Source organism: Bufo gargarizans, chromosome 1 (assembly GCF_014858855.1).
Source record: "Bufo gargarizans isolate SCDJY-AF-19 chromosome 1, ASM1485885v1, whole genome shotgun sequence".
NCBI lineage: Eukaryota > Metazoa > Chordata > Amphibia > Anura > Bufonidae > Bufo > Bufo gargarizans.
The window spans coordinates 624,680,948-624,698,917 of NC_058080.1; the positions used below are offsets into that span (position 1 = coordinate 624,680,948).

The 17,970-nt window shown below is 42.2% G+C and overlaps 1 protein-coding gene across 3 annotated transcripts in view; it reads right to left on the reverse strand.

Moving 5' to 3' along the window:
* The window catches only part of FER (FER tyrosine kinase), a 239,241-nt gene that overhangs the window by 108,032 nt on the left and 113,239 nt on the right, over positions 1-17,970 (reverse strand). For 2 of the 3 annotated variants that reach the window (XM_044275952.1, XM_044275953.1), the window contains one exon: positions 7,786-7,878. In XM_044275952.1, the coding sequence (XP_044131887.1) occupies positions 7,786-7,878 (93 nt within the window). Of the gene's footprint in view, positions 1-4,190; positions 4,572-7,785; positions 7,879-17,970 lie in introns of those variants that run through there. The other variant, XM_044275954.1, reaches the window with a different exon arrangement.

Consider the following 17,970-nt stretch of genomic DNA (forward strand, 5'->3'; position numbering starts at 1 on the left):
TGCAGTATTGGATCAATCACGGCGATCGCGGGTGGGTCAGCACTCCGATTCAGTTTCCGCCGGTGTCACTGGTTGCCTAGCAACCCCAGCTTCACTGAACCTTCAGCGCTTCGCTCCCTGCGCTGACAGTGAAACCCGATCACGTACATGCACATGGGGATGCGGTGAGGCACCATATTCCCCCGCGTAAATGTACGTAAAATTGCGGGAAGGGGTTAAAAGTGACTCTGGAAGAAATACAGCGGTGTCTTAAAAAGATTAAAATAGACAAATTCCCGGGTGGCATACACCCCCAAATCTTCCTCAGTGTCTTTCTAGACCGACAGCCTAGAGAGTCTTTACCTCATATATAAAGGATTTTATATATACAGTATATATATATATATATATATATATATATATATATATTCACACTAACACACCCCTCCACCCATCTACAGACCTATATGTGTATATCTCTCTTTTTTCTTTTTTTTTTTAGGGGGGGGGGGGGGGAGGAGGGGAATCCATGCCGTCAAAGAGAATTCATGAAAAGGGAATTACCGCTAAGTAATTTGGTTTTTCCCTTTCACCCTCCATGACGGCATACCATGAGATATAACAGATACATTTTTTCCTGTTTAGGGAGGGGCTATGGCCTGAAGCACCTTTCTACCAAAGGCGAGCGTCTGACTAGCCCTAGTATCCACTCTATAATGTTTAGTAAATGTATTAGGGCTTGACCACGTTGCTGCCCTGCATATTTGTTATAATGAAGCGCTCGCCCTCTCAGCCCAGGATGGTGAAACAGATCTTATGGAATGTCCCGTATAGGATTTTGGGGGAGAATTTCCTAAAGATTTTTATGATTCTGAGATGGCCATTTTTATCCATCTAGACAATGAGTTCTCGTCCCTTATGTGCTCCACTGAACTGGACAAATAAGTAGTCTGTCTTTCTGAACGTTTTTGTGGTTTCTCTTCCCCTTTAGTTTTTGGGTTTGAACAAAATTATGGGACAATAATTTCTTCTTGTCTGTGAAAATTTGATACAACTTTGGGAAGAAAAGAATTATCCAATCTGAAAACAATTCTGTCTAAAAACACGATGCAGAAGGGTTCCACTATTTTTAGAGCTTGCATTTCACTTACTCTACATGCTGAGGTAATTGCCACCAAGAATAAGGTCTATAGTGACAAACACCTCAAGAGACGCTTCTGACAGGGGTTCGAAAGGAGCATTTGTCAGACCTGGTAGCACTAAATTGAGGTCCCATTGGGAAACCGTAGGTCTTAGGAATGGTCTTAATCTGTTTGCCCCTTTGAAGAAACGGATAACCCATGGGTGACCCACAATTTTCTCTTCAAATACAGCACTTTTTTGATCAGATAATTTTTTATTTTTTTTTTATAAAAACATTTAATATTACATTATGTTATTTATCAATTCCACCACTTCTGTCCAATATCTCCTAAGTTTAGGGCTATTCCACATTCGGTGAATTATGCCTGTTACATCTTGGGCAGTTATCATCAGTTCTGTATCCCATCTTTTTCAATAATACAGGGGTTCTGTATACCCTCTGCATCAAATACAATTGTGAAACCCTTTGTGCCTCGCTCACTGCTAGTATTTGAAAGCTTTGCAATACTTCTTCCCATAATTCTTCAGTCAGGTCTCCAATATCAGTTTTCCATTTTTTGTATAATCCGAACGGCCTATTTTTGTGTTGCATTTTCAAATATAGCACTTAACGGCGATAGGTGTACCCTCAATGCATTTGGACGCAATCCCTTCTCAAACCCTGATTGGAGGAATCCTAAAACTGCTTTGACAGAAGACTTTAGCGTTTATTTTATAAATATATCAGGGGTCAGTACAGAGAACTCTCCCATCATCTATTTATCCCCAGGACTGTAACGAGGGGACATCCTCTGCGTCTGGAGGAAAGAAGGTTTGTACACCAACATAGAAGAAGATTCTTTACGGTAAGAGCAGTGAGACTATGGAACTCTCTGCCTGAGGAGGTGGTGATGGCGAGTTCACTAAAGAGTTCAAGAGGGTCCTGGATGTATTTCTAGAGAGTGTAATAATATTACAGGCTATAGCTTCTAGAGATGGGTCGTTGTTCCAGTGAGTTATTCTGATTGCCCGATTGGAGTCAGGGAGGATTTTTTCCCCCCCTGAAGTGGGGAAAATTGGCTTCTACCTCACTGGGTTTTATTTCTGCCTTCCTCTGGATCAACTTGCAGGATAACAGGCTGAACTAGATGGACACATGTCTTTTTTTCAGCCTTATAAACTATGTTACTATGTAGTCATCTCAACCATTTTAACTTGTTTTTATAGATTATATTTTTGAGATTTTTTTAATTGATTTAATATATAATCATGCATTGTATTTAAACAAAGAATTGATTTATATAAACCAGCAATATTCTCTCCTATATAATTTTGTTCAGTTATTCAATATTATAAACAATGGGGAAGGGGGGGATGGTACCAATAAAAAAATCAACTCTTCCTGTAAAAAATGAGCCCCTACACAAAGACAATCAAAAATAAAAACGTTTGGTTTTCAGAAAATGGAGACACAAACATGATTTTTTTTTTATGCTTTATTATGAAAACTGGAACAGATAATAACAAAAATAAAGAGACATATTTGGTCTTGTTGCGTCTGTAACAATCTGCTTTATAAAAATTAACACTGTAAAAAAATTAATAAATAAAAATGGTGCCGGAACAGCCATTTTTTTGTTACCTTGCCTCACAAAAAGCGTAATATTGAGCAATCAAAAATCATATGTACCCCAAAGTAGTAACACCACCACTGTTACCTTATCCCGTAGTTTCCAAAATGGGGTCACTTTTTGGGAGTTTCTACTGTAAGGGTGCATGGGGCATGGCAACTTAAATTTAGCCCAGTGAAATCTGCTCTCCAAAATTAATGTTGCACCTTCCCTCCTGCACCCTGCCGTGTGCCGATACAGCAGTTTACAACCACATATGGGCTGTTTATGTAAACTGCAGAATCTGGATAATAAATATTGAGTTTTGTTTTGCGGTTAACCATTGATGCCTTACAAGAGAAAATGGATTAAATTGGAAAATCTGCAATAAGAGGTGAAATTTTGAAATTTCTCTTTAATTCTTGTGGAACACCTAAAGGGTTAAAGTTTTGAAAATCATATGGGTGGTTTCTATTATGTAAGCCCTACATTGTGACTTCATAACTGAATTGGTCCTCTAAAAATTGCATCTAAAATTCCAATCATCTAACATCCATAAAAAATGTAATACATTTACAAAATAATGCAAACATATGGATAATGTAAAGCAATGTATTTTATGAGGTACCACTATCTGTCTTAAAAGCAGAGATTGAAATTTTGAACATAGCAAATTTTTCAAGATTTTCTGTAAATTTGGGATAAAAAAAATAGAGGTGAAATATAGCAACTCGAATTTATTATTGTCATGAAGTACAATTTGTCATGAGAAAACAATCTCAAAATAGCTTGGATAAGTAAAGTAATTCCAAAGGTATTATCACAAGTGACATGTCAGATTTTCAAAATATGGCCTGGTCCTTAACGTGAAAAAATGTCAGGGTCCTAAAGGTAGAGTCCCTTTAATAAGAAGTGATAGATTAGAAACCAAATAATACCAATTTGAACCATATTGCTCATGTATTTCTACCCCATAATGACAAGTGAGAATCATGTAATTATTTTTCATTTAAAGGGGTAATATTGATTTTTAAACAACTTTCCACTACCCCCTGAAATAGTAAATTCATACTTATTTACTCCACACTATTCCAGTCCTCGCTACCTCCGCTCTCTTAATCTTTCACTGCCAGAACCATGTATATACGGCAGGGCAGAAGAGAAAGTGGCGGAGTGGAGCAGGTAAGTATGAGTCTTCTATTCCAGGGGGCAGGCTGTGCCCAAAGTCATTATTAAGGCAAAATACCTTTAAGGCTATAGAAATGCAGGATTATACAAGCAATCTTTATGGCTGCCTGTATGGCGATAGCATCTCTATAATACTTTGTAAGATAGTAACAGTTTATAGTTTTTTTATGTCATAACTTTTCTTATCCCTTCTCGTTTCAGCGCTTCCCTGCTAATTGCTGACTTCACACTGTGCACCTCTCATTCAGTTCGGCTGAAAACAGCCCACGGGTTCCATTTCAACGACAAGAAAAGAGATTCTTTGCCTTTTGAAAATAAAAAATACTGTGTAGAGGTGGAGGGAGAGTAAATAAACAGAATAACAGCGCAGATGCCATCCTCTGAGCCATTTCTATTTCATCCAGATCTATCACATGCAGGCATGCAGATCTTTTAAAGCCAAAGTTTTACGTTTATTTGCATACTGTACAGCTGAACGCTCACAGAGAGCACATAAAATAGTCATTAGCTAGGAGCCAAATGCTAATATATCCAACCATGTGCAAAGGTGCTGCAACACTTTTTTTGGCTTGTTAAAAACACCATGGGGGGAGCGGCATTTTTTAGTCACACATTTTACTTGCGTTTTTTCACTCTCTTTTTTTCCTACAGAGAAGTCATAGCCAGAATATGCTGCAATGAAGAAGAAAAAATGAGCTAAAACTGCTAGGAAACATCTTAAGACTACACTACAAAGTCTATAGGGTGTTTCATAATTTCCTACTGGCCAACATGCAGCATCTGGCAATGGCAATTTCTGGTTAAGGGACCATTCACACAATAGTGTCTTTCTGTCCGCATCCATTCTGCAATTTTGCAAACCGGATGCAGACCCATTCATTTCAATAGGGCCACGAAAGATGCAGGCAACACACCATGTGTTGTCCGCATACGTGCTTCTGTTCCACTGCTCCGCAAAAAAGATAGAAGAAGTCCTATTCTTCAAAAATAGGCATTTCTATCATGGATAAGGACATTCTAATCCACAAAATGCGCAATGCACATGGCCGGAAGATGAGTTTTGTGGATCAGCAAATTGTGTCCCACAAAAACAGATACGGTTGTGTGAATGACCTCTAAAAAAAATACTTTTTATTTAATAACTATTAGCCTCCTTAGGGGCTAGAACCCTTGTCCTATTCACCCTAATAGAGCTCTATCCCTGCTGCTCTGAGCATAGTGCACACAGCAGCAGGGAGCTGACCATGGCAGCCAGGGCTTCAAGTAGCGTCCTGGCTGCCATGGTAACCGATCGGAGCCCCACGATTAAACTGCTGGGGATCTGATCAGAAGCTGCCACCCTGGGGCCACTGCCACCAATGATTTAATCGTGTGGAGGGGGGGGCCGCAATTAATATAATACTTAGAAGACGGGGAGCAGAAGGGAGATGCTGTGGCCACTGCACCACCAATGAATATAGTTAATAGGCCTGAATACAAACATAGCCTGTATGTGCCGGCCATATCCCATACCTGGCCTCTATTACTGCGCGCCGTGATCCGCCTCAATTAACCCCTCAGGACCTGCTCCTCCTCCTCAGGACCTGCCGCTCCCCCTCTCTGTTCTCATTGGTGGCGCAGTGGCCACAGTCCCTCCCCTCCTCCTCCTATTCTGTTCTCATTTGTGGTCAGCAGCAGCCGCACACAGTGGGGAGGGAGGGACTCCTTCCATCTCCACTATGCCGGCTCAGGAGAACCTGGTGCGTGCTGAGAGAGCGGCGCAGGCTATGTTCTACTGCAATATGGCGATATAAATGAAATCTCTATCATTAGCCAAATTTATATAGTTTATATTGCATATAGTCTATATCGCCCACCCCTACTAGAAATCATCAAAAAATTAAGCCCAACACCAACATCATGTTTCCATATTACAGCATATTATTTAGTATGGCCAGAGCTAATACTGTGGAGCTATTATTATAGTACTGTCCAATCATCTAATGTTTATTAGCCAGGGGGAAACCACCAAAGGCAGATGTCAGGGAATTTGAAAGGGTTATCAAACACTTATAATGGCCCCCAAAATACAACTCAAACAGGTTATATACTTATAAATACTTACCCCTCTCCCCGACACCCGTGTCGCTCCTGATGCCTGTACAGCCGCCGCTGCATCTCCCCGTTCTGGAGATCAAAACATCAGGCGAAAGAGGGCAGCCAATTGCAGGCCGCAATGGGAACGAGCCTCCCTAGCATCAGACTTGACCCCGTCACGGCCTGCTATTGGCTAGCCGCTAACCCCCTGCCGGACGTTTTGATCCCCGCAACAGTGAGATGCAGCGGTGCTCATGCGGGCATCAGGAGCGACGCGGGTGTCGGGGAGCGGGGTAAGTATAATCTGTTTGATATCTAAAAGGAGAAAAGAACTGGATCGCACACCCCATGCTATGCCTTGATCTAATAACTGCTTCTCAGCAAAATTAACATTGCTTCTCAGTGCCAATACTAAGTGTACTGCCCCCTATAATGCATGCTATACATGAGGCATTAGTGTACATTTTTATTCAAAAGGCATAAGCCAACTGACCGCGTCAAGGTTGCGTCTATGAGTGGTCACCTACTCTAAATTTGGTGCGACGACCACCGACGCCACGGCTCCACCTGGCAGGCAGCGGGACCCAGCATCCAAACAGCACTGTTGCACCCACCAGCTCCGCACCAAAGCGACAACGGCCACCAAGCAGTACAGCACCATGTGAACTAATGGTTGTCAAAGCTCACCTTCTTATATGCTCTCAGGAACTCCAACTAAGAGCTGGTAGGTTTATTTAAACCCTTATGAAGGCTTCTGTTATTAAAATCACCTGGACCGAATGGGAGGAGTGCTGATACCGGAATAAAAGAAGGAAGGCCATATATCTACTTAAAAGGAGAAAAAAAGAACTGGATCTCACATCCCCATGGCTGCTGGGTCCTGCTGCCTGCCGGGTCGGCGCCGTGGCGTCGGTGGCCGATGCGCAGTGCCGCACCAAATTTAGAGTAGGTACCCACTCTAAGAGGCAACCTTGTCATGGTGAGTGGGCTTATGCCTTTTGATCCAAATGTACACTAATGCCTCATGTCTAGAATGCAGTATAGGGGCAGTACACATAATATTGGCGCTAAGAAGCGATGTTAATTTAGCTTAGAAGCAGTTATTACATCAAGGCATAGCATGGGGATGTGCGATCCAGTTCTTTTTTCAGCTTTTAGATATAACCTGTTTGAGGTGCCCGGGAATTTTGGGGGACATAATAGGTGTTGGATAACCCCTTTAAGGATCAGGAACGTAGGATTTCAACCGCCAGCTCCTTTTGTTCTCAAGGAGACAAGCTTCTTTCCCTTTTTCTACTAAGAAAGAACACACGCAACTTCAGCAGAGTTGGGCATGCATGAATATGGCTGGACTAAGGCTCATTTACATCAGGACAAGGGCAGCAATTACCTGATAATCTTTTCCTGATCTGGGGATTTAGTAATCTGTATTTTAGAATTATTCTGCTCTTGCTGTAATAGAAACCACCTCTTAGTGAAATGACTTTTAGGGCGAGCCTGTGAGAGACTCCTGAACCAATGATGACACAGAGGTGTGTGTCAGACTACCTCAGACTCTCTGTGGGCACTGCAGCTAAGCTTTAGTCACAGATCTGCCCTAATGAAGACAAGATACAAAAAAGAACAGCAATATGTGAGAAAAACAGCAGACAATCATACCAAATACAAATACTGACTTACCGTACATATCTTTTAGGAGCTCCTGACTGGACAGTAGCTTAAAATGGGTTTTCACTGACAAACATTTATAGTAAACATAACCAAAGTGTCCTACACGTTTTAAAAAGAAAAGTGAAAGTTTTAAACTTACTGATGAAGATCCAAGCATTGATTTCGGAGATCGTATAATCCCAGCTATTGAATGGCGTAATGTATCAAACTTTGACACCCGTTCTTTTTTGTCCTAAAATGCAAAAAAAAAAAATACATATTTAATTATATAAAAAATAATTTCCATGGGCATGTGAACTACTTGGAGCACCACACAATGAAATAATACAGACATCACATTTCCCTTTAGAATGGTCCAAAAAATAAGTCTCTTAGAGGGTTTCTTGTTTACACTTTCCATTTCAGGTGTGCCATTTTTTTTTATGCAAAGTGAATCAAATTATATGACAATTATATGAAGAAAAAAGTTTGGTAAAAAAACTGACGGCACCACACAAAGTGGAGCAGCTATGCAGTGCTGATGATAATAATGCTTCTTGGCTCAGGATTTCACCACCACGACCCTCAACAGCGATTCATCTAATATATAAAGCTAAGTGTATGTAGGTATGTGCGCTAACTGAATCAGCTTTCCAATCATGAAATTTGCTACACAGGTACATCAGGTGTCCGGGAAAGTTTTAGACTGGGTCTCGGCTCTATAGCACGTACCGTTCCTTAGATATTCCCAAAAAATGCAATTGGCACATCACACGACCTACATTAGATAATAGAAGCCTGCAGGTCTTTCTCCTCATATCCCAACTGCCATACACATTGTTACATGTCCCTTATCAGCCAATTGAAGCTCGCAGGCCCTTAGTCTCCACATACACAGAGTTTTACTCCAGGTTTCAATAACAACCCAGCCATTTTTCTTCACTGCTGTAGGTCAGCTTTAAAGGGGCAGGGCGCTGTGGAAGACACTGTTAAGGGAGCGGAGTGCTGTGGAAGACACTGTTAAGGGAGCGGAGTGCTGTGGAGGTCACAATTAATGGGCATTCAGGCCACCCTTAAAGGGTTTCTATCACCAGAAATACTGTTATGTAGCTGACTGACATTAGCGATGCGCCCATGTCAGCACTACATAACAGTATGTTTCTAACGTTAGTCCCTGCAGCCGTTTTTGTTAAAAAAGCACTTTTATTATATGCTAATGAGCCTCTAGGTGCTCTGTGGGCGTAAAATCAGCACCTAGAGGCTCCGTCCACTCACCCTGTATTCCGCCCAGGTCCAGTGTTGTGCCCGCCCCGCTCCTCTTGATTGATGCCACTGTTCCCTGCATCGTTGGCGAAATCCCGCGCCTGCGCCGTTCACTTCGGTCTTCGGCACAAGCGCAGTGAGTGAAGGCCGCTCTCCTGATGCCGGCTTCCTCACTGTGACGTAGTCGGCGCAGGCGCAGTGAGGAAGCCGGTATCAGGATCGCGTCATTCACTCACTGCGCCTGCACCAAAGACAGAAGTGAACGGCGAAAGCGCGGGATTTTGGCAGCGATGTGGCGGACCGTGCCATCAATCAAGAGGAGCTGGGCGGGCACAACACTGGACCTGGGCAGAATACAGGGTGAGTGGACGGAGCCTCTAGGTGCTCATTTTATGCCCACAGGCTCATTAACATATAATAAAAGTGCTTTTTTTAACAAAAACGGCTGCAGGGACTAACGTTAGAACCATACTGTTATGTAGTGCTGACATGGGCACATCGCTAATGTCAGTCAGCTACATAAGAGTATTTTTGGTGATAGAAACCCTTTAAAATACGGACTTAACAACCCCTCCCCAGGTCCTGCTAAGCCACGCCCCAACCTGGTTAGGTCACGCCCCCTCCCATTCGACAGCTGACAGGGATTGAAAAAAATGAAGGTAAAAATCTGCTTCTGTCAGCTGCAGGGGTGGAAGGGAGGGTGACTTTCTCCCTGGAGCTCACACTCAGACAGCACAGTGCTGCTGTCTGAGAGTGATCTGTTCAAAAGGACATCCCTGTGTCCGTCCAGGCCCTGCGCTGAACGGAGAACAGGGAGTCTGAAAGTCAGAATGTCGGGCCTAAAACGGGACCTCTGGCCACCCTACGGGCAGGCTTCTGTGGAGGTCACAATTAAGGGGATGGTCCACTATGGAGGTCAGTGTTAAGGGGTAGATTGCTGTAGAGGCCACTGTTAAGGAGACGGGGTAGTGTGGAGGTCACTACTTAATGGGAGGGTGCTGTGGATGTTACTTCTAAGGTGGCAGGCCGTTGTGGAGGCTACAGTGGCAGTCACTGTTAAAGGGGCAGTCGATGTGGAGGTCTCTGTTAAGGGGGCCGGGAATGGTTGAGGTCAGTTAAGGGGACTGTAACTTATGGTCAGTGTTAAGGGGCAGGTGCAGTAGGAGGTCACTGTCAAGGTGGTTGGGTGCTGTGGAACTCACTGTTAAAGCGGCAGGCTGCAGTAAAGGTCAAAATCAAGGGGGTGGGCTGCTGTTAAAGTCCCATTTTAAGGGACGGGCACTGTGGGAGGGGTCAGTGCTAATGGGCGGGGTGCTGTAGATGTCACTATTCTAGTGGATACTGTCAATATCTTTTAATGACACACACAAACATTAAACGACATAGAGTAAATATACCCGTGCTAAGCCGGGTCCTTCAGCTAGTTATCTTACAAATGTGGCTTGTGTCTTTAATGCGCTGTCTGAACTGTTCTTTTAGAGAGGAAGAAAATAATCTAATCAGAAGACAAACCAATAAGAGAATTACTAAATGTATAACTGAACTATATTAGCATAACTCTAATGAAATTGAGAGGATGCCAAGACACCCCGCACACTATAAAACCCATTAACTGTTGCTAATGTTTGTTAACAGGTGTCTTTGCCAGCGGTTGTCAGCAAAAATACATTATGACAAATCATATGCTATTAAATGTACCGCCATAAAGGAGAAAGTATTGCTCATCTTCACCGATAAATGCTGATAACGGCGGTGTTTTAGCCGTATGAAGTGTTAAACTGAAGAAAGCAGTCACCATTCTTCCTTGGACAGCAAACACCGGAGGAGCTGATTGGTGGCATCATTTACATGATGCCACGAGATAGTAATATAGCTTTAAATATTTGTATGAATTTTAAATGACAGTTTATGTAAATAAGACTTAGGATAAGGGATATGACACAGGATATGCTATAAATGCCTGACAGAGGAGTGCCACTGAATTCTGGACTCCAATTAACTCCTTCTACCCCAGGCCAGTTTTTACCTTTCTGTCCAGGCTTATTTTTGCAATTCCTACATGTCACTTTATGTTTTCTGGTGATACATTGTTCTTCATGTTAGAGGTAAATTTGGGTCAATATTTGTTTTCCTGTCCACTGTGAGACTTGCCAATACACTGGCAGTCTGCCTGTGAGACCCAGCAAAACGGAATTATTATTACACAAATTATTACTTATTAGAACAAGTTGTCCACACCTGCAAGGGTATTTTTCACATTGAACTCTAGGGACTTCTGAAAGGAGTCAAAATACACATAGTAGGGTCAAACAGAAACATTTAAAAAGTCTAATATGCAGTAATTGCAATTCAAATTCTGCTGCATTCCCACCGCTGAGCTCTCCATTGGGCCTGCATTTAGGCTTTATGGATGCTCTGTGGTTATATATTCAGGCCACACTGAAAGGTTTGTCCATCCGCAAATGGACGATGCAGTAGTGGCCATGATATTACTGAGGTCCAGCTTATTAAGACCAGCAACAAAACTGAATTATAATTACACAATGTATTATTACAGGTTGGCACAATTAGGCGAATTTGTCTGTTTCTGACTTCTGTTTAATAGTTATGCAATGAAAAATAATGCAACTTGCCTATAAACTTTTATGTTTCCACTTTCACATGACCAACAGCTTACCAAAAAGCAGATTTGGCTTTAACGTTTTTGTTTTCATTTGTCCTTTTTAGGAGTTTCTTTGCCCATTATTCTGGATAAGCTTTGCATTGTTAAAGGGGTTGTATCATCTCAGAAATTGGGGGTATATCGCTAGGACCTCCACCTATCCTTGGACTGGGCCCCGCAAAGAGAAGGAGGTCGTACAGTACATGCGCAGTGCACCCCCCTTCACTTTGCAGCTATTTTCAGCCCTCACTTTGTGGGCCCTGTTCTAAAGACAGTTGTGGGTCCAGAGGAGGGGCCCACACCTATCAGACATTGGGGGGTATATCCTAGCGATATGCCCCCAATGTCGGAGATGATACAATCCCTTTAATTACAAGTGCATCTCAATAAATTAAAATCACAAAAAGTAGATTTTATTTCAGTAATTCAATTTAAAATGTGAAACTCATTTTATAGATTCATTACACACAGAGTGCTCTTACAGCTAAGGAAAACCCAAAAGTCGGTAGCTCAGAAAATTAAAATATTATATAAAGTCAATTCAAAAAATATGTTTCTTTATACAGAAATCTTTGCTGAAAAGTATGTACAGTATATGCACGCAATACTTGGTTGGAGCTTTGATGGCAGCCTTCAGCTCATCTGCATTGTTGGGTCTGGTGTCTCATCTTCCCCTTCACAATACTCTATAGATTCTTTATGGGGTTTAGGATTATGGTTATTAAATAAACTACTGGCACTTTGGCAGTATGGGCAGATGCCAAATCCTTCTGGAAATCAGCATCTCCATAAAGATTATCAGCAGAGGTAAGCATGAAGCTCTCAAAATTTTCTTGGTAGAAGGCGGCGCTGATTTTGGACTTGATATAACACAGTGGACCAACACCAGCAGATGACATGACTCTCCAAACCATCACATTGTGGGAATTTCACACTGGACCTCATGAAACTTAGATTGTGTGCCTCTCCACTCTTCCTGCAGACTCTGACCTGCTAACATCATTTCAGGGATCTTCTCATTAGATCAGGATAAAGTGTTAACAAAGACATCCCTAATGGACAGCTTACTATGTTCCACTTAGATTTTCCCTTCAGTTTAACCCTCCTCTTATGTTAGGGTCAGAACCGACCCGTTGTCAGGTTTTGAATGTCTATAAGTATCACATAAATTTGTTTATTGCATCAAGATTTTTTTACTTTGTCAGGAACCTCTATTTAAACAATGTAATAGAAAAATAATCCTTTTCACTAAATTATAAAATACTGTGGTTAAAATTAAGACGTTCTCTGCTTAGTAACACTGACAGCCAATCCCCTCTCAGCCCTGGGAGCTGTAGTTAGCGAGGGGCCTATCTCTTTGCCTGCTTGTCTGCTTCTCGAAATAAAGTAAAGAAACAAAGGACCAATACATTTCAGAGTTGCTGACTTGCAGAGTAATCATCTCCAATATGCAGCATGGGAGGTATGCTATCAAAAGAAAGGTCTAAGGGTCACACCAAAAATATTAAAACCAATCTTTTCAAGGATAAAGAAGCCTAACAAGGTAACCAAGAGGTAAGAAACAAATTGGATGATAAATAATTGTTCAGAGGGTATTTTATGGCTGATTTAAGACACGGGTCAAAACCGACCCGTTAACATCATGGATAATAACAGAAAGCTAACATAAGAGGAGGGTTTTCGTTTTAGTCGATGATGCGATCGTGGAAATATGTATCAAATTAGGTGGTCGTCAAGTAGTGTCAAGCTTCAGGTCGCAAGTGATTTGTTAATTGAGGAAATAACTGGCTTTCCATGCCCTAACTGTCCAACTACGTGGTTACTGGCTTATAAACCGTCAAAGCATTAAACTGATTAAGGGTCCATGCACACGTCCGCAAAATACTGACACTGGCCATGTGCATACGACCGGCACTATAATAGAAAATGCCTATTCTTGTCCAATTATTACAGAGAAGAATAGGACATGTTCCATTTTTTTTTGCGGTGCCACGGAACGGAAGTGCGGATGCAGAAAGCACACTGTGTGCTGTCTGCATCTTCTCCGGCCCCACTGAAAATGAATGGGTCCGCACCCATTCCGCAGATGCGGGCCCATTCATTCGGACGTTTGAATGGACCCTTAATTTATTAGCAGAAAGAAACCATATTGCTTCACAGTGGTAGATCCTGACCATCTTTCCATGGTTTTCACTATTATTCGCTTGGATACTATGGAATATTTCAACAAGATCTAGAATGCTTGTATTTCCTCTCACGCTCCCCTGTACAATATTATGTCTCTTTGGAATATTCCAATTCTAAATGCTGTGATTGCCGCTATTTGATGCATACCAGCAATGCTGTGTTCCTTTCTTTAATCATTTTTATACTACCTGTCTCCATAGCTACTGTATACTCATATGTTTTTCTGTACTGCACCTTTTATTACGTGTTCACTATGCTGCGATTGTACTCTTTGCACTGTGAAATTCTATACGGTTTATATGTTTGATACAAACATGTTTGTTACATTTTCAAGATCTCTCCTTGATATCACTGAATGAAAGCAAGTGAATAGGAGCCGACCTGCAGTATCCCGGCATGTCCACTGCAAAGAAAACGTAACTCTGCGTTCTCTGTGTTAGTACCAGTAGCTGCCACAAACAGCTGACCTATGCTGGTACCAGGTGTCAGACATCCACCAGTCTGATACTGATGACCTATCCCAAGAATAAGTCATCACTATCTATAACCTAGAAAATTAATTTTTGCCAGGAGTGTGTCAGCTCCAAAATGCGTCTGGCCTGACTATTTACCACTTGGTAACCTATATTTCAGTGATCCTCCATCACGATCTTTCCCAATGTGGTATTGGTGTTTTTTTTATATCAAGTGTCCACCTCCAACAAGTGCTGTAGAATCAGCGCACGACTACCAGGAGGAGACTGGCAAGAGACTGTGTATGCAGTGGGTGAGCAGCACTTATAGAGCGCAACAAGATACTGTTGTATTGATGGTCTATGCTTGCAGTAATTGAGGATGGAGCTACTAACTCCATTACCAATATATACGTTTATTGGGAACTCTGCTAATCTATACTACAGTTCCCAAACTGTCTACCATTATAATACTAGATTTTAGTGCTGAGTGGGGATGCTGCAATTCTATAACCCACTGAATATTACACAAGGGTAACACCCCCCCCCCCTTTTCAAATTACAAAACAAAAACGCTTGTGTGTGCAGTGTTTAGTATTTCCCATAGACTTCAATGTAACATATGTTGCTGACTTTTTTTTTCTTTTTTAGAAATTGCCATAAAAAAAAACACCAAAAACTGCAAACCATCTAAAACCAAAAACTTTAAAAAAAAAAATACATATGTGTACTTTAATCAATTTACATATAATTCTAGCTAAACCTTTACTATGGCTCATCAAGATATGCATTACTGTATGTCTAATTACTTTTCCTCATTTCCAAAAATGAAGAATGATCATCATACAAAAATAAAGCCACCAAGTAGAAAAAGCAAACTTTCCTAACACACAAACAGAAAATATATTGCTTTACTTGGAAAGTACAAAAAAGTTCAGCATATTCTTCTCCTAACCGCTGTCCAGTAATTCTTCATACAGAGTAAGTACACGGCAAGTCCTATAATGCCGGAGTCTCAGGAAGCATTGAAAACGCACTCAGAATGTGTCTCATAAATTCCTGGTAATCTCCTGCTCCAGGGAGCAGGCAGACGAGCACGGTGCGCACCTGCTATATTACAGAGGTTAATACGCCAAGAAACCATTCCCATACAAATAGACGGTTTAATTTTCAGTTATATCCTGATCTGCAAACATTCTTGTATGACACCTTTACTCGTGTAGAGTCTCGTCTGCAGACTTATTTCCACACAATTCGGCATGTCAATTCTAATGGACTATCCTCCCAATAACAGAGCAGCTGACATCAATTTGAAGGTCAAGTGCATTTTACTCAATTACATGGCTATTTAAGTAATAAAAAAAACAAAAACCTCCGACACCTCACTGTCAACGAGGGAAAGCGAATATTTAATTACAGTTTATCCTACAAGTCTATTAAGAAAAGGATTCATAAAGAGTAACTAAACTTTTAACAAATTTTGTTAAATGTCCCTAATAATTTTTCTAATGTATTTCATTTATGGATTTTGTATTTTTACTAGAGATATTCCCCCTTAAAGCGCAGATTTCCTGCGCACATTAAATTCACTATTCTCCACACCGCTGACTTCTCAGCAGTATACGGACTGTGGAGTCTAGTTTATCAATGGGGCCGCAGAGAACGGAGTATGGGCAGGAGCACACAATGCTTCTCCTGCCTGTGTCCTCAAGGGTTACTAAATGCTGGCAAAGCACATGGGTACTCTGTAACCATGGTCAATGCCAGGATTAGCTGAGCGGCTCCTGCCTGTGCCTGCTTCACTAAGCTAAAAGTCCTGCATGTAAGGTCTTAACCTAGCGAAGCAGGCACAGGCAGGAGCCCACTCCGCTCAGCTAATCCTGGTATAGCATATTGTTACAGGCTACCCATGTGCTATGCCAGCATTAAGTAAACCTCGGGGGGCACTGATAGGAGCAGCAATGTGTGCTCCTGCTGGTTCTATGTTCTCTGGGGGCCCCATTCTTAGAGTGTAGAGTCAGCGGTGTGGAGAAAAGAGAAGCTAATGCACGCAGGAAATCTGCACTTATGGAGGGAATCTCTCTAGTAAAAATACAAAATGCATTAATAAAATACATTAGAAAAATTATTAGTAGGGCATTAGGGACATTTAAAAAAAAATTAAGATGAAATCCGGGAGTGCTGCTCAACAAGTGATATTTTAGCCCGATGTGACAACTAAAAACATAGATACCATTAAAGTGCGATATGAAAAGCAAACTGACTTTCAACCAAACGTACAAATATTTTTGTGCCCTTGGAAGTCATTATTGTAAAAGTTGAAAAAAAAACTAAACTGAAGAAAACAAAAATGCAGCATGTTAGTGGGGACACAAGCTTTGAAACGTGAGAAGGCTGAACGATGATAGGTACATGTTAGAAATTGACAACTTGACAACCCTTCTGCCCAAAAGACAATCTATCCCATATATCTCACCTCAGTCTCAAATGTATTAATTGTATTCCTATGTAATGCTGCTTTAGCCTGTTTCCCCTGCCTACTGCTTGTGATGGGTTTCTCCTTGCCACCTCTTAAAAGCAAGAGGAAGGGGAGAACAGTGTGAAGCTGCATCTCATAGGATACACTGGAGATTCTGAACATAGCATTCACAGATCATATAGACCAGTGGTTCTCAACCTTTCTAAAGCCGTGACCCCTTAATACAGTTCCTCATGTTGTGGTGACCCCCAACCATAAAAAAAAAATTCTTGCTACGTCATAACAAATGTTGCTACTGTTATGAATTGTAATGTAAATATCTGATATGCAGGATGTATGCCAGTCTATTACAAGGTGTTAGGTAGTTCTGTAATTGGCGCTGTGTTGTGGGGCATCTGTGGAGGGCGCTGTGTTATGGGGGATCTGTGGAGGACGCTGTTATATGGGGGATCTGTGGAGGACGCTGTTATATGGGGGATCTGTGGAGGACGCTGTTATATGGGGGATCTGTGGAGGACGCTGTTATATGGGGGATCTGTGGAGGACGCTGTTATATGGGGGATCTGTGGAGGACGCTGTTATATGGGGGATCTGTGGAGGACGCTGTTATATGGGGGATCTGTGGAGGACGCTGTTATATGGGGGATCTGTGGAGGACGCTGTTATGGGGGATCTGTGGAGGACGCTGTTATGGGGGATCTGTGGAGGACGCTGTTATGGGGGATCTGTGGAGGACGCTGTTATATGGGGGATCTGTGGAGGACGCTGTTATATGGGGGATCTGTGGAGGACGCTGTTATATGGGGGATCTGTGGAGGACGCTGTTATATGGGGGATCTGTGGAGGACGCTGTTATATGGGGGATCTGTGGAGGACGCTGTTATATGGGGGATCTGTGGAGGACGCTGTTATATGGGGGATCTGTGGAGGACGCTGTTATATGGGGGATCTGTGGAGGACGCTGTTATATGGGGGATCTGTGGAGGACGCTGTTATATGGGGGATCTGTGGAGGACGCTGTTATATGGGGGATCTGTGGAGGACGCTGTTATATGGGGGATCTGTGGAGGACGCTGTTATATGGGGGATCTGTGGAGGACGCTGTTATATGGGGGATCTGTGGAGGACGCTGTTATGGGGGATCTGTGGAGGACGCTGTTATGGGGGATCTGTGGAGGACGCTGTTATGGGGGATCTGTGGAGGACGCTGTTATGGGGGATCTGTGGAGGACGCTGTTATGGGGATCTGTGGAGGACGCTGTTATGGGGGATCTGTGGAGGACGCTGTTATGGGGGATCTGT